Below are 21,607 nucleotides of genomic sequence, written 5' to 3'. Positions count from 1 at the left end.
AGCTGTGAGGTGAAGCTGTCCACTCATGCTTCATCCGCTGTGTGAAATTGCATATTCATTAAATTATAGCCATTAAATGCTTTAGTTAAGCTAGTGATTTACATGGAATGGTGATAGAAGCTGGCCAGGTATTTATCAATTTCATAGGAAGCAATCATGAAGAAAAAAGAAACATCTTATTCATGGAAGGATTTTTAGTTGAGCATATTCTTTCTAGGGGGAGTTTGGTTAGAGACTCATATGATGTTCACTCTGCTTAAGATATAATCTTAGAAAGATCCATGAGCATTCTCTTTCCTAATGTCTGAGGGGAAGTAGAGCTTAAAGGAAAAGGGGAATATGACTTAAATCAGATGGCTTTTACCCCTACACATATGGAGATTGTGTACCCATCTGGTAAAACAGAAAAGAAAGGATCCCTCATTTATATCTTTGTTTTGGGAATTATTAAGTCTTGATTTTAATTTGTATGTAAGCAAGAAGCTAAAACTAGATGTGTATACTAGCTGTACAAAACTAGGTACATTCTTACTGTTAATTTTTTGATTAAGTGGTTTAACGAGTCATTTATATATAAGGTGCCAGGCACAGTACCCGGTCCGCGGTAAGCAGTACGTTGTGTTGGCTGTGTCCATCGCCCTCGCCGTCATCATCACTTTCTTCCTTGTTTCATTTACTTCAGGACTATGTAAGTGTCTCATCTGTGTCAGGAACCTTTCTAGTGTTGGGGTTCAGTGGTGAAAATCACAGTCCCTGGCCTGAAGTGTGGGGGCGGAGCCAGCTGTAAATGAGCAGTGATGGTTCACAGCCACATCACTGACATGCTGGAGGTTGTCTGAAGGCAGGTGGGAGAGACCGCCAAGGGGGTTAGTCAACAGGTGAGGTTGTCTGAAAATTCCCATAGGGGGCAGTATTTGAGCCAAAATTTGATGCATGGAAATGAATTTCTCAGACTCAGAGGCAGAGGGAATGCATCCCAGGCTGCAAGAATGACATGATTGTGGGGCGCCTGGGTGGCTCAGTCGGTTGAGCGTCTGAATTCGGCTCATGTCATGATCTCGCGGTTCAGGAGTTCAAGCCCCGCGTCGGGCTCTGTGCTGACAGCCTGGAGCCTGTTTGGATTCTGTGTCTCCCTTTCCGTGCCCCTCCCCCCCTCATCCTGTCTCTCTCTCTCTCTCTCTCTCTCTCAAAAATAAATAAGCATTAAAAAAAATTTTTTTTTAAAAGAATGACATGGTTACAAGCTGAGAGTACTGCATGTTCCACGCAAGTTGTTCAGTGTTGCTGAGTGTAAAGTGTGAGGCAGGAAGCAGTGAGGGAAGAGGTGCGGCCAGGTAAAGAAGCACGAGTGTCTGCTATTTCGTTCCTGAGTATTTCCTGAGCTCCCAACTATGTGCCAGGCACCGTTCTAGGTAGTAGCCATCCAACCTTTATGGAGCGTTCGTCACAGTTGGGGAAACCAACGATAAACAAATAAATGTCTACAATGGCAGGGTGGCCCTGGGTGCCAAATAAAGGCGCTCTGATTTTATCCTGCGGACCATGAGGAGCTTTTACGGCAGGCAGAACAGGAGGTATGAGAAAAGATTGGATTTTTGTAGGAAAGGTCATGCGGAGGGGAGGTTGGGGTAAGAAGCGGTCAGGACACCCCTAAGCACGCTGAATTAGTGTTCCAGGTGAACTAGGGCGGTGGCAATGCCCAGCCAGGAGAGGGGTTTTGTGTGAAAAATACTTAAGAGCTAAAACTCACGAGACGGTCACTGATGGTATGGGTGATGCCTGGGGGTCTGTCTGGGCAGCTGAAATAGAAATAAAGATGGGGACAGCTGTGGGAATAACATCGTGAGCTCAGGTTTTGTTCAGTTGGGTTGGAGGTACCTTAGGACAGAGTTAAAAAGTTTTCTTTTTTTAGTCAAACGCATCTTAGTTCCCTCTCTGTTGTCTTTGGAGCTGTTTGCATTTTTGGCTCTCGGTGTTTTATTCATTGTGTAAAACTTTCTGTGTATTTAATTACATTGCTATATAGATGGAATTGTCAAAGTTTGAACAAAAATTCTTAGCTCTCTGGGAGAGGAATTAACATGAGTTTCAATAAAGGATATTTCTGTTCTCAAATGGCATAAAGAATTATACCTGCATAGCCCTGTTTAAGGAAAGTTTTAGAGAGAGGACTCTTTAGAGGAAGCAGTCTGAATAAAAATAGACACACAGGAGACACCAAAAAACTCAACACGAAAAAAACCCCAAATAATCCAGTTAAGAAACGGGCAGAAGACATACACAGACCTGTCACCCAAGAAGACATTCAGTGGCCAAAAAACACCTGAAAAATGCTCAGCATCACTCATCATCAGAGAAATGCAAACCAAAACCATAATGAGACATCCCCTCACCTCTGGCAGAATGGCTAAAGTCAAAAACGCAAGAGACACCAACTGCTGGTGAGGATGTGGAGAAAAAGGAACTCTCATGCCCTGCTGGTGGGAATGCAAACTGGTGCGGTCACTGTGGAAAACATTTGAGGTTGCTCAAAAAATTAAAACCAGAACTACCATATGATCCCGTAACCCCACTACTGTGTGTTAGTACTCAGTACTACTTTCATACCCAAAGAATACGAAAACAGTAATTTGAAAAGATATATGCACCCCTGCGTTAATAGCATTATTTGCAATAGCTCAAACATAGAAGCCGTCCTTCAGTAGATGAAGGAATGACGTGGTGTGTATGTGTACACGTACTTCTCAGCCACAAAAAACAATGAAGTCTTGCCATTTGCAACAACATGGATGGATCTAGAAGGCCTGCTGCTAAGGAAATAAGTCAGAGAAAGACAAACACCATATGATTTCACTCATATGCAGAACTTAGAGACAAAACAAATGAAAAAAGAAGAACGGAGACCAGCCACAAAACAGAGTCTTAAGAGAACAAACTGATGGTTACCAGAGGGGAGGTGGGTGGGGGGATGGGCGAAATAGGTGAAGGGCATTAAGGAGTGCACTTGGGATGAGCACCAGGTGACGCATGCAAGCATTGAATCACTGTATTGTACACCCGAGACTTATGTATAGATGTAACACCGTATGTTAACTGTACTGGAGTTAAAATAAAAATTGCGTCTGTACACACACAGACGAGACCCTACAGCACAGCATTTAGGCCACGTATATGCATATTCTGAACAGCACGCTCAACCAGAAGTTGCTTTCAAAGTTATATACGGTATTTGCTGTTTGTCCTGATGATGGCAAGGCCTGAAGGGATTTTTAGGCCCTCTGAATAAATAAAGTTTTATTATGTTTCTAATTGTTTAAATGTGGTTCATTTTGTGGTCATTTTCTACAGAATATAAAGCCACATTGGCTACTTGCTGGTAATTATTTCTGGGATAATCTCAGTACAGTAGCACCACGGGCTAACTCTTCTGGAATGGTTTTTGACCCCGTGAGATGCTGGAGCTCATCATGCGAAACTTAGAAGTTTTCAGTAAGTACAGTTCTGAGTGGCTGTGTGTGTGAGTGGGTCACCGTGGACGTGAGAAGAATTATTACCCTTAGCTAATAACTAAGGTTTTACTGAAGCAAGAGGAGCCCAAGAGGACCTCTGGAAGTCAAAACGTTCCAGAAGGGAAGCATTAGGAAGGACCTTCCTAGCTTTTGAAAAAGAGAAAGGAAAAACATGCCGACCAGCCTTCGACCCCCTGCTTTTATAAATTTCTACATCGTGTGCAGGCGCTTTCCCTTTTCCAAAACACACTGGAAACAAAGTTCACCGGCAGACAGAAGAATTCATACCATCATGGCACGCATGAGCGCCGTAAGCAACTTTGTGTGTAAACACTGGAGGTGATCTGAGGGTAAGCTGGTGACCCAGACAGGAAAGCCCCGCTCAGCTGTTCAGGCTGCCCACAACGGTCTTCTCCCAGGGTGAGCTTACCTGTTGGAAACCGAGTCAAAATTTCTCTCAGGCTTCCTGAAAACCAGTGGTAGTTGATGACTCTCCTTTCTCGAGGACCCTTTGTGAGCCACAGATCTTCTGAGCTGCTTCAGACGTCTCAGCTGTCAGCCCCCTGGCGATCCTTCCGGAAAGTACTGCTCTCATGTTCCCGTTGAAGAAACTGGGTCTCAGAGAAGCTGAGCAACCTCCCCAAGGTCACCCAGCTAGCGGTGCCAGGCTGGACTCCGACTGTCACGCAGCTCTGTCTGCCCCTGCTGTAACCTCTCACGGACACCCGCAGGGGCCCCCAGAGCCGCGGTCCCACGCGTGGGCGTGGAGATGGCTGGGGACCACTTGCGCCCCTGCGGCTCCTTGTTTGTGGCCAGCAGCGCCTCCAGGCCCTCTTAAGCATTTGAGTTGGGGCTTCCTTTCTGCCTGCCAGGTTGGCGAGCTCCCTGCCGTCACTGCTGTCACTGCACGGGGGGCCTCTGCAGTGATCCGGACACCCTGGGGGTATTGGTTTCTGTCTCAAGGAGAACCACCTCTGGCTCAGAACCACCTCTGGTTCTCTTAGCAAAGAGAACCACCTCTGTCCATCAGGTGGACAGACTCAGGCTCACTCTGGGCTGGAGATGGAGATCTCCTTCTGGAGATGTCTCTTTGCTCTGAGGAAGGCTGACTGGCGCTTTCCTGCACCTCATCTTTCCAAAGTCTACTGTGTTTGGAAACATGAACTTTATTGGTGATTTTCAAAAAGAGGTAACTTAGAGCGGTAAAGAAACACCTAATGTACACCTCCGTGCTTTGTCCAGTGTTGGTGATTTTTCTTTCAGTTTCCTCAGATCCTTGCGTTGGAATCTAGGCATCGGGGGGAGGGGCTAGGTGCTCCCAGATACCTGTCACCCTCCCCAGGTGAGCCAGAAGTCCTTGTCACTTAATTCATGTCAGCTCTAAAGAGATGATAGTAAGCGCTGTCCTGCCTGAACTACGCGATCGTTCTGGTGACCCAGGTGAAACTTGATGTCAATGTGTTTCACACACGGTGAATTGGTAGAAACAATCCGTTGTTGTCATTACGGCAAAGGGTCATGGAGGTTACTTTTATTAAGTGTAAAGTTAACCAGTGACTTTCCTACCCAAAAGGTAGAAATCGCTTTGACCTCGGTTTCTACTTGTGCTATCAATTTTTTCTTATGAGGCCTGGTTGGTGGGTGATTGGCAGCTGTGGACAGGATTGTATCTAGTATGAGAAGGATCGAGGCCTCGAAGCATTTTATTTTTTTTTTTAACAATTTTTTTTAACGTTTATTTATTTTTCAGACAGAGAGAGACAGAGCATGAACGGGGGAGGGTCAGAGAGAGAGGGAGACACAGAATCTGAAACAGGCTCCAGGCTCTGAGCTGTCGGCACAGAGCCCGACGCGGGGCTCGAACTCACGGACCGTGAGATCATGACCTGAGCCGAAGTCGGACGCTTAACCGACCAAGCCACCCAGGTGCCCCAATCGAAGCATTTTAATGTCACAGTTCCTCCTACCCTTCAATCCTCCTACCTTTAATCTTATATTAGACTAAAAAAATTTTGGGGTGTGCCTGGGTGGCTCAGTTGGTTAAGTGTCCAACTTCGGCTCAGGTCATGATCTTATGGTTCGTGGGTTCAAGCCCTGTGTTGGGCTCTCTGCTGACAGCTTGGAGCCTGCAACCTGCTTTGGATTCTGTGTCTCCCTCTCTCTCTTCCCCTCCCCTGCTCATGCTCTGTCTCTCTCTCTCTCAAAAGTAAATATTTAAAAATTTTTTTTTAAATCCTCTTTTAAGTATGCTCAAAGGGAACCACATTAAGAAAAGTAAGGGTCTTAAAGAAAATAATAAAAGATATTTACTTTAGATTTCAGTGGAAATACATACATATATATATATTAGTTTTCAATTATGAAGAAATACACATAAGATTTACCATCTTAACCATTGTTAAGTCTATGACTCTGTAGCGTTAAGTATATTCACGTTCTTGTGCACCAACCTCGAGAAGTTACTCATCAGGCAAAACTCTATACCCATTAAACAACAACTCCCCATTTCTCCCTCCTTCAGTCCCTGGCAACCACTGTTGTAATTGGAGATCGTTTTGAATGTTAGTAATTGCATAACAAGAAAGTGATTTTTTTTTCTTCCATTGGAATAAATGAAATAAAGCAAATGTCTAAAAACGACAAAGCTTAATCTGTATCTTTTGAGGAATTATTATTGCCACATCCGTGAGGCAGTTTTTCTCTGGATGGACAGATACTTTGTGATGATTGAAGTTTCTGTGTAACACAGGGACTGAGCTTCCTTGCAGAAAATGATGAGACATTTTCAGATGTTTAATGAGCATAGAGGCTCTCTAACTATAATTACTGTGTTGGTTAAAAGAACATAAAGTGATTGCAGAATTATGGCCTCTTCTGAGTTTTCAGTCTCTTACACACGGCTCTTCGGCCTGTGACACAGAGGTGATGTCTGAACATAAACGTTTTGTGTGTGACGTCTTGGATTTTTTTTTTTCCCCAACCACAGCATGAACAGACTGAACACTTTGCCTCGAGGATTTGGCTCTCTCCCAGCTCTTGAGGTCCTTGATTTGACTTACAACAACTTGAATGAAAACTCTCTTCCCGGAAACTTCTTCTACCTTAGTAAGAAACTTTTAATTCTATAAATCTCCTTAAAATGGTACTTTGCGTTCTGAAAGTGAAATTTATTTGCCAGCGCCCAAACTCCAAGAGAAATTATTGGACGTATATATTTTTTTCTTCGCACATTTCTTTTGAATATTCCTTCATAGCTCAGCAGTATGTATGTTTGATATATAGTTAGCTGACACCATTGAGCTCAAGTGGACTTAGTAATGTCATATTAACTTCCAGATAGAGATTATGTACCTAAATGAGATCGAGTCTCACATTTAGCTAAAGAACTTGACTTCCTTCTTAAAGAGCATGCAAAAAAATAATAATAATGTATGTGTTCTCCCATGTTGCAATTAACTCTTTGTAAGCTATTTCCCCAAAGATATTTCAAACAATTATATATAAAAATATGCATTATTAAGCTACTGACAACTTTTTAAGCCTCCTAAAAAATACTGTCAATGATGCGGTCTTTTTCATCTATAGAATACAATCAAACGTCAAGAAATTGTCATAGATAAACACACTTTATCTTTTCGACTGTATTCTTTGCAAGCAGATTTCTTGCTGCAGATACCCGTAAGAATGAGGGAAAACTGATTTTTCTGAGAACTCACAAAATATTTAGGAAAGATTTGCTTTCCTTAAATGAGTGTTCTGCTTCTCCAAATAGTGACACGTATGGCATCCAGAGATTCTGAATTTTCTGAGCTGGTCTCCAAAACTTCATTTATAACCTTATGCATATTCTCTCCCCCAGATTTTCCCAAGCACATGATGAAGCCAATTCTAAAATATTTTCATGGGCCATGAAGGAGATTTTGTTGTGTATATTAACACAGAGTTCTGTCGAATTTTAAAACATTTGAGTGTAATTGAATACCTGTAAGCAAACAAAACAGACCTCTGATTATACTTCTCCTTTTTGGTCAGCGATAAAAAAGATGCCTTAGGATTTTTTCCTTCCGTAGTTCGGGGCTGTGTAGTATTGTGAACAAATTTCTGACCGCTGATATTCTGCCTGGGTTAGGGTTTCTCTATTTGTGAATTCCCATGTCGTCATGTTAGCTCCTTTGTCCTCATTTATTTCTCATTCTCATTTATTTTTTGTGGTTAAGGCTAGAGAAACAATTAATAATAATTAGCCCGATTATTAAACAATGAACTGTGATTATGGCCTTCATCACCGGAAAGCCTTTTAGTTATTTATTTTTAACATAGTTGCATTTACACGACAGAACCTTTTTGCCTGAAGCGTTGACACCAATGTCACAGTGGTTTTCTTTGTTACACATACGGACGCAAAGCATAAATGTGAATCGGAAATGATAGAAGAAAAGTCGCTCTCTTTCCTGAAAGCGTCTTGAAACCCTGTGCCAGAAACTGCCGATGCCCACGGTTGCTAATTGTGTCAGTCCTCTTGGATATAGATGTTTTCCTGACCACACCAGCCCCACAATAAGCCAGTAAATCTAAGTTTGACCTGCTTCTTATTATTGGGAGCCCTAGGTGTGTCACAGGCTTTTCACCGAGCCGGGGTTATTAATCAAAGCTGACTCCCTTGTATTGATCAGACCTCAAATGGTTGGATTTCATGCCACCCTGTTTATATATCGCTGTTTAATTCGCAGCCACCCTGCGCGCACTCTATCTAAGTGACAACGATTTTGAAATCCTGCCGCCAGATATCGGGAAGCTCACAAAGTTGCAGATAGTAAGTAATTTATCTAAATTCTTGGAAAATCAATTCACTTCTGCAGCCCTTGTAGGAGTAGAATCAAGTCAATTTGAGCAGGGTGAGGTTTGTTGTGTAGGAATCAGCCACCACTCCCTATACTGTTTGTTGTTCATCTGTAGGCACTTGTAAATAAATTGAAAGCATTGAGCCTTCAAAGAAGAGAGGGCATGGAAAGGACGAGAGTTTCTGTTGAGCGCCTATTTACGTGAAAACTGTTTTGACAACCCCTTGTTTTCTTATATTTAGCTCAGCCTTAGGGATAACGACCTGATCTCGCTGCCTAAAGAAATCGGAGAGCTTACTCAGCTTAAGGAACTCCACATTCAGGGGAACCGCCTGACCGTTCTGCCCCCAGAACTAGGTAAGGTTGCTGATGATGTCAGTTCGGGGTTTCATTAATATCAGTGATCCCAGTGTGGCAGTTCTGAGCAACGCTCTCTCCTCTTGGCAAGCACCCTCCTCCGAGGTGCTCCTTCTGATCATTTCTAGAAGCATTTGTCCTTGACCAGGGTTCAGCTGTTAAGGGTTTGACCTGGCGTGCTGCTGTGTTCGGCAGCCCGAGCACCCAGAGAAACTGCTGATGAAGAATAACCCAGCTCGGCCCGGGCACGGGGTCGGGGGAAACAGCCCTAGAGTAGTCGTAGCGGTCTTGTCTGTGTCTCCTCCTTTGCTGGCTGATGATTTCTTTAACAATTAATTAATTATTTATTTATTTACATTTATTCATTTTTTGAGAGAGGGCACGCAAACGGGTGGGGCAGAGAGAGAGGGAGACACAGAATCGGAAGCAGGCTCCAGGCTCCAGGCTCCGAGCTGTCAGCCCAGAGCCCGATGCGTGGCTCGAACCCACGAGCTGTGAGATCATGACCTGAGCCAAAGTCGGGTGCTTAATCAACTGAACCTCCTGGGCACCCCAACGACTTTTTAATCAACCCACCACTCTTATGTTTTTTTTTTTTTTTTACTCTCTTAGTTTGTAGTTTTAATCCCTTGAAAACTTTTGCCACATAAAGTATTTGTTACAGCTGTGTGAAGATACCTTTTGCCATCGTGCATTTGGTTCTAGCCTGACTCCACTTCCATGGGAATTGCAAAATACGTTCCAGCTGAGAATTCCCTGGTCCTGCTTCTGTGGCAGATGCATCTTAGTCCTCTGCCTGCTCATTCACATGGCCCAGGGTGGGCTTATGACGTCCCTCGGAAATCACGTTCAAACCTGTTACTCTGTTGCCGACGTATTCTGCCCTTCTGGAAAGGTTTCATGAGTTTACTTCTCTTCTCTCGTGCAGACCCTCCGTGTTCTCTCACTCCTTCAACCCATTGAACTGCATTGTTCCTCAAACTGTGAATATTTGCTTTTCTGCTCCAGATTCCCATAATTTGAAGAAAAAAAAAAAAAAACCCACATTTAACCCAGAGTTTTTTGAGCAAGTACCTCAAGTGAACCTGGCCGTTTGAAAGAGGCCAGGGGTTGCCACTTGGAACGAAAGCTCCATGAGAGCGGGGTGGGGTTTTATATTCCCTCCCTGCTGGATGCCCCGTGCCTGCCATGCTCTAGGCTTCAGGTTGGTGCTTGAGGAATGGGTACTGAATGAGTTAATGAAATGAGGACTCACCTGGCAAGGTGCTGGGAAGGCCATGCGGAGGCAGAGTTTGACGTCTGCCCAGAGCCATGCTCCCCTCGTGGAAGCCACAAGCCACATTTCCAGTGCTCAGTATCCATGTACGGCTCGTGGCTACCCCCGGGGAAAACCCAGGTACAGAACGTTTTCATCACAGGGTGTTCTGTTGGGCAGCGCTGGTGTGAAGGAAAAGCATTCCCGTGGTTTCATGGAACGATGGAAAGTTTCAGCACCACTTGCCCCATCTCCTTGGTCAACTTTGTCGTTGTAAAAGGTCTGGAGGAACTTGCGCCAATTTGAAGGGCTGAGAAGTAGCTCAGCACGTTCTCCTCACAGTTACAAGTTGTCATGCGTCACTTAGGAGCAGGCTGCGGGACCAAGGAAAGATCGTTGCGAACGTTTTTAAGGCGAAAAACTCCTTGTCAGAAGAAAGGGTTTGTACCGTGACTGTTGACCAGGGGTGGTAGCATTAGTGATACCTGGGGGGCTTTGGCAGAATACACAAACCTGCTTCTTCCCCGACCTGGTGAATCAAAATCCCCCTGCAGGAGATGAGTTCTCGTGCCATTTGGAAAAGCTCCCTCCATGCTTCTGGCGTGCGTTCTTGGGCAGTGTGATTAGGAGAAACTGTTCTTTCTTCCTTTCTTTCTTCCTTCCTTCCTTCCTTCCTTCCTTTCTTTTGAAGTGTGTTTTGTTATTTTATTTCATTTTTCAAGCAGAGAAGCGAGTGAGGGCATTGATCAGTGATTTCTATCAGGTAATACTTTGTTAGGAAGATAAACCCAAGTGAACACCTATGTCCTTACATATTTTGAAATCTTAAATCATATTGCTTATCCATTTAAATATCTTGCTTAAAATCTAGTCCTACTTATCTAACATTTCTGTTAAGCTCTCCAGTAACAAATTATATATATATATTAATTTTTATTATTATAGATAATTTATTAATGTGTGTGTGTGTATATATATATATATATATATATTTTACTCAAGAGTACAGTTGAGGAGAAAGTCACTAAATGACTGTTTTTCAAGCCATACCTAGGAAAGCTTAATCCCAACATCTGCCTCATGGCAGATTTCCCTAATGACAGGCAAGTACTTAGCTGGAAATAAATCATGACCCCCTGGGAGTTTCTGTTAGAGGTCGAAACTAGAGATGAAGACAGATGTATTCTTTATTTTTAAATGGTGGGTTTTTTTTTTGAGTCAAGAATAATCTAATACATAGTAATGTAATAATAATTATTATAATAGTACGTATTAGGGTGCTGTGACAAGTGCTTTTCCTGCCCTAGCTCCTGTAATTGTCCTAAGACTTGTCAGCGGACTTTTGAGAGGTAAGAACACTGAAGCTTAGCACTGTCTGTAGGGGCACAGCTAACGAGTCACAGAGGCTTGATTGGCATCGTGTCAGGCTGTCCTCCAGGTCAGTATTCCTCCCCACTGTGGTGTTCTCGTTTCCATTCCAGCCGGCAAAAGGATTCCCAGAAAGTGCAGCACCCGCTCACTCCCCCTAGTGGCAGGAGAAAAGCTGCTCTCCTCTGGCGGTTGGATGGCCAGCATGGGGAGGGGGGTGGGGGTGTAAGCAGCAGGTTGTAATACCCTGCAGAGTGCAGATGAGACGGCCTCTGTAAAACAGTGCTCTTCTGCTAGACCCTCCAAAGTGCATGGTCCCTGGGTCCACCCGACCCTGTCCCCATAGACATACAGCCACAGCAGAAATGTCTTTGGTTTGGCTTGTCCACAGTAGCTAAGATGATCGTCTGGAGTCGCCCTGGCCTAGCTAATGAGCAGCACTAGGGACTGATGCACTTGAAGTGCATTATATCTGTCCCAACAGCACCCACTGGCTACGGGCTTACTTCTGGGTGCACCCTCAAGTGTGGATGATGCTCTCTCCCCTGTATGTTCGTATTATACATATCGGCATAAGCAAGGCAAATGCTTTTGAGATTTCTGTGAAATTTCCTTTAAAAATAAATTGGGAGGTGGGGCGCCTGGGTGGCTCAGCTGGTTAAGTGTCCAGCTCTTGGTTTCAGCTCAGGTCACGATGTCATGGTTTTGTGAGTTCAGGCCCCACATCAGGCTCTGTGCTGACAGTGTGGAGCCTGCTTAGGATTTTCTCTCTCTCCTTCTCTCTACCCCTCTCCCACTCACGCTGTTTGTCTGAAAATAAATAAACATTAAAGAAAATAAAAATAAATTTGGAGTTTAACAACTTGAAGCCTTATTGGTAAGCGTCTTTGAACCAAGCAGTGGAATCCAGATGTGTTCTGACTTGTCAGGTCTAAGAATGTTTAGGGACACGGCAAAATGAAGTCAGGAGTTTGGCTGGAGTTTTTTCTGTGTTTTTCTATTACTTTCCTTTCGTTGGAAATCCCTGAATAAGTTATTTTACCTGCTGTGTCTGATTCCTAGAAAGTAGTACACTTGATTTCATGTTGGTCCATATGCATATAGCAAATTAGGTACAAATCAGGTCTGTCATTCACCCATTCAGACATTTATTAAGTTCCTACTGTAGGCCAGGTCTTGTCTCCAAGGAACTGACTTTCCAATAAAGTGAAATTCGCTAACTCCTCAACTGTTTATTGGGCCCCTGCTTCATGCTTGTTTCTTGGAGATAGGACAAGGGACAGATCCTGCACTGGGGGAAGGTGGATGAGTGGATAGATGGATACCATATTAGATAGTAAGTACTCTGTGAAAAAAATAAGCATGGAAGGGAGTGTCTAGATTGTGGTGGGGGCAATATTACTCTGTTGACCAGAGTCAACAGGGAAAGGTTTGCCTATAAGTTGGTGTCATTTAAGCAGAGACCTGAACAATGGAGGGGACTTTCCTGGCAGTGGGAACAGGAAGTGCCAACGTCCTGAGATGAGTTGTGTGTTGAGGAATAGCAGGGACGCATATAATACACTTCAAGTGCATGAGTCCCTAGCACTCCCAAGGGGAGGGTGGGGAGAGGGGAGCCCAGTTAGGAAGTGGGGACTAGATCCCATGAGAATTTGTGGGCATTGTTAAGGACTTTGGCTTTTTCTCTGAGGTGTCGTGGCTGCCTGCATAATGGTCCCCAAAGATGCCACCCGTCTCCGGGCATTTGTCACCTCACATGGCTAAAGGACTTTGCCAGTGTGATGTAGAATCTTGAGATGGAGAGATTATCCTGGATTACGAAGGTGAGCCTGGTATAATCACCTGAGTTTTAGAAGACGAAGGCAGGAGGGTCAGAGACAGTAGTCAGTAGTCGAAGGTGTGATGACAGAACCAAGAGGTTGGATTGTCGTGGAGGGGGCCTTAAGCCAGGGAATGCGGGTAGCTTCTGGAAGCTGAAGAAAGCAAGGCAGTGTGTTTTCCTCCGAAGCCTCCAGAAGGCATGCAGCTGCGTTCATCCAGATGGTGATAATGGTCAGCTTCTGGGTCTGTTTCAAAGGCAGATCGAACAGGAATTGGTGATGACCTGGGTGAGGGGGAGAGTGGAGGTTTCAGACCCCGGGAGCTAAAAGGATGGGAAAGAGAACAGGAAGGGTGGGTGGGGAGACGTGGGGAGGAGCGGAGCTAGTGATTAGCCGAGTTGTGGGTGTCTTAAGATCGAGATGCCTTTTTGGATGTCTAATCGAGAGGGCAGCTGGGTAGGGCGATCTGAAGTTGGAAGTGAGGTCTGGGCTAATAGATGATTTGGGGCGTTACGAACATAGATGCAATGCCACCGAGTGGACGAGACCCCCCGGGTGTGACTGTAGAAGATAGAGCCTGGGAGCACTGTGGTTCCTAGACCCTAAAGCCAGAGGGATGTGTCTGGCTCACTCCCAGGCAGGTATCTGGCCAGGTTGGGGACTGTGGCTTCCCCTGATTGGCTCCACGATGACTCCCTCGTGCTGGTGCAGTGGGGATGCTGTGCTTCAGAGGAAAAATGTTTTTCCTGACATGTGCAGTTAATTCTGCCATTGAAAGCATGAAACAGACACAGTCGAAATCTTGTCCAGAGCCTGCCTGAATCCGAATGTCTCTTCAGGACCCGTCCTTTAGCCAATCTCTTCAAAGTAAAGCAGCGATGTGAGTGAATGAAGTTTCACCCGGTTTTAATTAGTGGCAGAATGAGTGAGCGGAGTGGAGGAAAGGCCTGCATCGGTAGGGAGGAAGGAAAGACGGACGCCCCGAGCAGTCCTCAGAACAGACAGAGCGCCAGAGTGGACAGCCTCCTGGAGGTGCTCTCTGAGCGGCGGTCCTCTGCTCTGCTCTGGCATTTCCTCTCTCGCCCGAGACCGCTGTTGTCTTGTGAACTGAGGATGTGACTTACAGGTTTTTGCATGGTCTCCGCTCGGTTGTCCAGGGTTCAGTTACTTGCTCTTGCTGGAGTCGTTTCTGGTTTCTTGGCCCCTAGACAGTCCTGGGACCTCTTCTCCCGTATCTGTCACCCAGATAATTGCCGTTAGAGAAGGAAATGGCCTTGGTCAGTGGGTATGCAGCAGAGCAAAGTGTTTTAGATGTTGGAACCTTGTCTACACCAATTTAAGCCGCCTATAGGAGGGACGTGTGCAGTGCCACATACACCTGGGGCTGGCTGGCCTGGCGTCCTACTTTGTAGGTCAGGAAGCAATATTTTTTTTTATTACAGAAATAGGAGAAGTATATGTATTCTTTCTAGCATATTTGTGAAGAGTAGAGACAAATATTAATTCCACTCAAAGAGTAAGTGATGTCAGGAATTGGGAATTTTTCTCCAATTATAGTTCTGTAGAAGGAACAGAATTAAGAAAGAGGGTATAGACCTGTCTAAACTCTTTTGTATTACACCTCTTAATCCTTTTCTTTATGGTGTTGAGAAGCTAAAGAAAAATACTCTACTGAGGCAGGCAAGAAGGAAATGCAGTTTTCTTTTTGGTCAGTCAAGTCCCAGGCTGTGTCTTGTTCATTGTCTTTTGCATTATTTTCACTCTGTCAGTTGTTTCCCAATTATCTTAACCCAGAAGTCTAAAAAACCAACAACACGTGTTTTAATGTGTACAGTAGAATGTGGACACTTACCTCTTCATCACCAGGCTTGGGTTCAATGCTCTGTGACTTTGGACAAATTACTTTACTTTCTGCGCCTCGTGTAGAATGGGGGTAAGAGTGGTCCCACCTCATAGTGCTGTCCTGAGCATCAGAGAATAATCCATCCGGAGAATTTAGCCACTTGCCAGGAGTAAGGACGACTTCCCAGGAAACCTTAGGTAAACGAATACAGGCACACAGATGTGCGTGTGTATGTGTGTGTGTGTTTGTGTGTTTGTGTGTGTGTGTGTATGTGTACAGACACTGGATTTCATACTGTAGAGTTTTCACTCTCTATAGGCTGGTTTTCTGAAGCCTGGGCTCCTCTCACGCAGTCTAACCATAGGGGTTGCCCGAGTCCCACCCTTTTGACAGGGAGAAGCACTTACCGCAGAGCACCCGGAGAGGAAGAATGACCGAGAAGGTCAAAAATCCAGATTCCCCGTGGCACCCTGTGATGGGCTGGCTTATCCTGTGGGTGGAAGAATGGCTGTGCATCAGCTTCTGGCGTGGAAGCCGAGGAGAAGCACAGTAGGTGTGGGGAGAGGCATGCGGGGGTGCTGCGCATAGAGGAGAGTGTAGGTCCCGTGGAGTGGCTCCACATGACAGACACTTGGTGTGGGACAGTCCTGGCACTGGCGTCCTTTCAATTCCATGGTCACAATTGTAATAACAAAATTTTTTTTAAGTTTATTTTTGAGAGAGAGAGATACAGAGCAAGGGGGGTAGGGGCAGAGAGAGAGAGACAGACAGACAGACAAAATCCCAAGCAGGCTCCGCACTGCCAGCACAGAGCCCAGTGCGGGGCTCGAACCCATGAACCGTGAGATCGGGACCTGAGCCAAAATTAAGAGTCAGATGCCCAACCAACAGAGTCACCTAGGTGCCCTGTGTAATAACAAACTTATAGTTTCACAAAGTACCCTGGAAGGTGGAACTCCTGTCCCCAGTTGGTGGTAACTACCCCAGGTTATCAAAGGGTAGGACCATTTACTGCTTTTGCTTTACGTCTGTTCCAGGACTCAGGAAAATGTAAAAATGCAGCATTTTGTAGGGGAGAGGTCTCTCTGGAGCGGATGCTAACAGACACGCACCTCCCAAGAGGTAATTGTTAGTCTGTGAAATGGTTGCCAGATGTCATGATAAGTTAGCTTCGTAGTGTAGTGAGTGGCACGTACTTACTTCATGGAATTATAAACTGTGCTGCTTGTACAAAATTGAATTTGGCAGTTGATCATAAACACTTCTTTGAAGTTGCTTTTAGGCTTGATGGAATTACATAAAAACCTGAGTTTTACACAAAATGTCGTAATTTACAAAACGGTTCCATAGCCTTTAATCTCGGTTCTGTACTGTAGGCAAGGAAAGTTCTTGGGTCACTTTTTGAAGGTGGCAAAACCAAAGTGTACAGGGAGCTTGTGACGTGCCCTAAGCTCCATTACTGACACAGCTTGTTACTGACAGAGCCAGATTTTTAGTTCAGGTCTGTCGACTTCAAAAACGAGCGTTTGTCGAAAGAAGATGTGGTAGACGTGTACAGTGGGATATTATACAGCCATAAAAACAGCTGAAATCATGCCATCTCTTACAACATGGATGGACCTAGAGGGTATTATGCTAAGTGAAATAAGTCCTAGAAAGACACAGACCGTATGACTTCACTCCTACATGGAATCTGAAAAACAAAACAAGGAGGAGAATGAGACCTATAAATACACAGAATAAACTGATGGTTGCCAGAGGGGAGTGGGGGGCTGGGCAAAATAGGTGAAGGGGGGTGGGAGATACAGGATTCCAGTTACGGGATGGACGATATTGTAATAGTGTTGTGTGGTACCAGATGGTAGCTATACTTGGGGTGAACAAAGCCTTCACATTGAGAGATGTTGAATCACTATGTTGTACACCTGAAACTTGATGAAATGTGTGCCAACTATACTCAAAAAAAATTTTTTTTAAGGAGCTAAAAGAACCCTCCCCCTCAAAAATGAAAGTATTCCTCTAAATAGTATATCTGTACATGTATCAGTATTGAACCAATTAGAAGAACATCATTTATCATTAAATGACAGATAACAGTGATTCCAAACATAGGCCTTAATTTTATTCTTTGAAAAATAAAGCGTGAGGCATAGAGAATCTTCACCAAACTTTGACTTTTGGTTTGAATTATGTTACATCCTCTTACATTTTATTCTGATGTTAATACTCTTTTGACATACTTCATAGGAAATATTTCCTATTCTTTCATTCCCATGGTCTTAGTTGATAATCAAAAATGATTCCTGTCAGTCTCCTACATGATATTTTTTAACAAGTTCCATTTTATATATTCTATTTCAGTGAATTTTTAACCCCAGAGAATGCTCTAAGTGTGGGTTTTAAAAATGCTAAGTGAATTATATTTCTGCCTGGTGAGTTACTGCCTTAAAGGGGGTGGGAAGTTGCAACACATAAAACGTTTCCATTCTGTATTATAAATTTCAGGAAGCCCAATGTCAGGTTCACTGTGATTGAACATGTGCATCATTCTGTGTTAACACCAGCTGGTAAGGCATGCAACTCTTTGCAGTGGACCATTATTTGATTTAATAGGACACTAAATGTATTCTTCTTGCCCTGGGAGAAATATCGGCAGTACCGAGATTCTAGATTTAATTTTTTTTATTCCAGTGGCATATCTGTAAATACAGTTCCTATCACCCGAATACGTATATAATATCTTACGTTTATGTAACATCTCCCTCAAAGCATCTCCTGTATATTACATTATTCCTGTATTTTTTTTTTAAAGCAATTTTATACTAACTTAGTCCTGAAAGGTATTGTGTGAGTGTCTTTTGGGGGTCACGGCTGGGATGGGGTGAAGTGGAGGATGATGACCTTTATGCTGGCAACACCAGAAATTTAGTGACAGACCCAAAACCTACACGCTCATGTTCATTGTCAACGTTTGTGTAGTGATTTTAATAGACCTCAGTACTCTGTTACCTTTCATATTTGCTGTTCTAAGCAGAATGGCTCGTCTCCTTGGACAGCCCCTGTCTATGTTACCATGTCACATCCTGACCTGCAGCTCCTCACACGGTGTATTCCTCTGACCTTTTGGGTTTGACGCAGAGCAGTAAGTGAAATAGACATGATCCCTTCCCTCATAAAGGGAACCTTTGAAGGAAACAACAAACGGTTGAAAATGACGGCAGAAATGACAATAAACACCCAAATCTGCTGGAATGCCAGCTCTGGTGTTAGACTGGAACATCCATCCTTGAAGACAAGAGTGTGCCACCGCCTTCTGTCGCTGGGGTTGCCACAAGAGCCTCCTCTTGACTGGTTTCCCTGCTTCCTCCCTCGCTCCATCCGATCCCTTCTTCACACAGCGCTCCAGGTGCTTTTTTGACCACTTCTGTGATTTCGAATTCTTGAAGGTACCCTGTTGAGTCTGGAGGCCCAAGATTATCTTGCCTCCCTGTTTTTTATGCTGCTCTGGCCCCTCCGTTGCTCATGGGCTACCCTCCGTGTCTGCTTCGTGGTCCTTCACAGTCTTTGCACTCTGCTTGGAATTTTCCTCTCCTGAATAGTTGCATAGGTGGTACCTTCAGGTGTCAACTCACATGTGGTTTCTCCTCAGTGATCCCTCTCCTGACCGTTCACTATCTCACCAGCCCCTTCCTGTTATTTTTTTATTATGGCATGCTGTTTTTTTTTTTTTCTTCCGATCCGCTCGAATTAAACTTAGTGTGTGGTATGTATATTTTTTCCCGTATAAGTAATTGCTATAGCACCATTAGTAGAGAAGAGTTTCTTCTTTCTAAAGAATTGCTTTGGTCTTAGTCAAAAGCCAATTTACTATATAAATGTGGATATATTTCTGGATTGTATATTATGTTTCCTTGTTCTGCGTTTATAGCACTACCATGTTGTCTTGATGACTATAGCTTCATAAGAAGTCTTAAAATCATGTAGTGTAAATTATTTTTTCAAAATCGTTTCGGCTAGTCTGTGTCCTTTGTACATGCATATAGATTTCAGAGTCAGCCTGCTGGGATTTTGATTGGAATTTGACTGAACTGACAGATCATTTTGGAGAGAATTTGCATCTTAACAATATAGAGCCTTCCAATCTGTGAACATGATCTCTTTCTCCATTTGTTTAGGTTTTTAAAATTTCTCTTGGCAATGTTACAGTTTTTACTTGCATATATCTTGTTAAATTTATCCTTAAGTATTTTCAGTTTTTGATGCTATTGTGAGTGGAACTTTTTAAATTTCATTTTTAATTATTGCTAGTACTTAAAAATACAACAACTTCTTGTAAATTGACCTTGGTTCCTGTGATTTTTCTTAATTTTCTTATGAGTCTAGTTTTCATAGGGTTTTTGTTTATTTATTTGTTTGGCTTTTTCATTGTTGTTGCTGGCAGGGCGTAGCACAGCATATCTCCTAAGATTTTCTATGTACATGGAAGTCTTGTCTCCCAAAAAAGACATTGTATTTCTTTTTTTCTGGTTACTATTCTTTATTGTTTTTCTTGTCTTATTACACCAGCCAGGCCCTTCACTACAGTGTAGAATAGAAGCCGTGAGAAGGAATATCCTTGCTTTATCTTGATCTTAGGGGGAGAGTATTATTGTTCATTGTTAAATGGATACTAGTTATATGTCTTTAGAAAAACACTTTTTTATCAGGTTGAGAAAGTTTCCTTTTATTCCTGGCTTCTTTCAAGTTTTTATGAATAGGTATTAAATATTGCCAAAAGCTTTTTTTTTTTTCTTTCCCCCTCTATTGAGGCAATCATATGATTTTTCTCCTCTGGTAGCCATCCTCCAGGGTGGCTTCTAATGATCCCTGTGTCCTGGTATTAATACCGTTGTGTGGTCTGCTCCTATGGGTTTCTGTGACCAATATAATACAGCAGAAATAATAGCATGTCACTTGTGAGATTAAATTATAAAAGACGCTGCAGCTTCCATCTTGGGTATGCTGTCTTGTCCTTTGTCTCTCTCACTCTCTTTTGAATCACTTACTCTTAGGGAAAGCCAGTTGTTCTGTTGTGAACAACCTTACTGACCGAACTTGGAAGTGGATCATCCAGCCCCAGTCAAGCTAGACAAGCCCCAGACTGGCAACTTGACTGTTTCCTGAGAGCCCCTGATCCAGAACTTCTTAGATAAGTCACTCTCAGATTCGTACCCTGGGAAAATGTTAAGATAATAAATGTTAATTGTATTAAATTCCAAGTTTTGCAGTACTCTGTTCTTTAGTAGTGCATAACTAATATGTCTGCTTCATTTGTCATTGTGGCAAATGACAGTGATTGTTCAATGTTAAATCAGTCTTGTATTTTTATACTAAATCCCACTTGGTATTACTCTTTTATCCTTTTTTTTTTTTTTTGGGTGGAAGCTTTATCGAGATAAAATTTACATACCATATAATTCACACATTTGGAGTATACAGTTCAGCATTTTTAGTATGCTCAGAGTTGTACTACCATCACCACAGTTTTAGAACATTTTTATTAGCTTAAAAAGAAACTCAATACCCTATAGCTAGCATTCCACAATTCCCCCCCTCCCCCAGGATTTTTATAGTTTGTCAGTTACATTTAGAATTTTGATCCGTCTTGAGTTAATTTTCGTATGTGGTGTGATAAAGGTCCAGTTTCATTGTTTTGCATGTGGCTATCCAGTTGTTACAGCACCATTTGTTGAAAAGACTATTTTGCTCATTGGGTCTTGACATCCTTGTTAACACTTATTTGACCATAGATATGTGATTTCATTTCTGGACTCATGTTTATTTATTGACGTATATAGTTGTATCCTATATAAGTTCTGCACTGTTGTTAATACTGTTGCTTTTTTAGTAAGTTCTGAAATTGGGACTTGTTAGTTCCAACTTTGTTATTCGTTTACAACATTATTTTGACTATTTTGAGTCCTTTGACATTCCAAATAAATTTAGAATCAATCAGCTTATCAATTTCTGCAAAGAAGCCAACTGGTGTTCTGATAGGGATTACGATAAATCTGTAGATTATTTTGGAGAGTATTGCTGTCTTATATTAAATTTGAGATCAATGAACATAAAATATCTTTTCTTTAGATCTTTTTAAATTTCCTTCAACAATAGTTTGTCAATTTCAGAGTATATGGTTTACACTTCCTTTGTTAAATGTATTTCTCAACATTTTATTCTATTTGACGCTATTGTAAATAAAATTCTTTTCTTAATTTATTTTCAGTTTATTCATTGCTGGTACAGAAAAATACAGTTGATCTTCATACTGATCTTGTGTCCTGTAATGTTGCTGAACTTGTTTGTTTTAATTAGTTTTTAGTGGATTCCTTAGAATTTTCTGTGTCCAAGGTCTTGTCATCTGCAATTAGAGATAGTTACACTTCCTCCCTTCTCTTCTAGATGCCTTTTATTTCATTTTCATGCCTGACTACTTGGGCCACAACCTCTAGAACAGTGTTGAATATAAGTAACAAGAGCAGACATTTTTATCTTATTCCTGATCTTAGACAGAAAGCTGCTGGTCTTTCTCCACTGAGTACATTTCCTGTGAGTTCTTTGTAGATGACCTTTGT

The 21,607-nt window shown here is 42.9% G+C and overlaps 1 protein-coding gene across 4 annotated transcripts in view; it reads left to right on the top strand.

Annotated features, from left to right (window-relative positions):
* Positions 1-21,607, top strand: part of RSU1 (Ras suppressor protein 1) — a 202,283-nt gene that overhangs the window by 59,562 nt on the left and 121,114 nt on the right. For all 4 annotated transcript variants that reach the window (XM_060659565.3, XM_060659567.3, XM_060659563.3 and 1 more), the window contains 3 exons: positions 6,496-6,614; positions 8,240-8,322; positions 8,593-8,707. In XM_060659565.3, the coding sequence (XP_060515548.1) occupies positions 6,496-6,614; positions 8,240-8,322; positions 8,593-8,707 (317 nt within the window). The remainder of the gene's footprint in view (positions 1-6,495; positions 6,615-8,239; positions 8,323-8,592; positions 8,708-21,607) is intronic.

Source organism: Panthera onca, chromosome B4 (assembly GCF_046562875.1).
Source record: "Panthera onca isolate mPanOnc1 chromosome B4, mPanOnc1 haplotype 2, whole genome shotgun sequence".
NCBI classification, from domain to species: domain Eukaryota; kingdom Metazoa; phylum Chordata; class Mammalia; order Carnivora; family Felidae; genus Panthera; species Panthera onca.
This window is presented reverse-complemented; position numbering and strand designations above follow the sequence as displayed.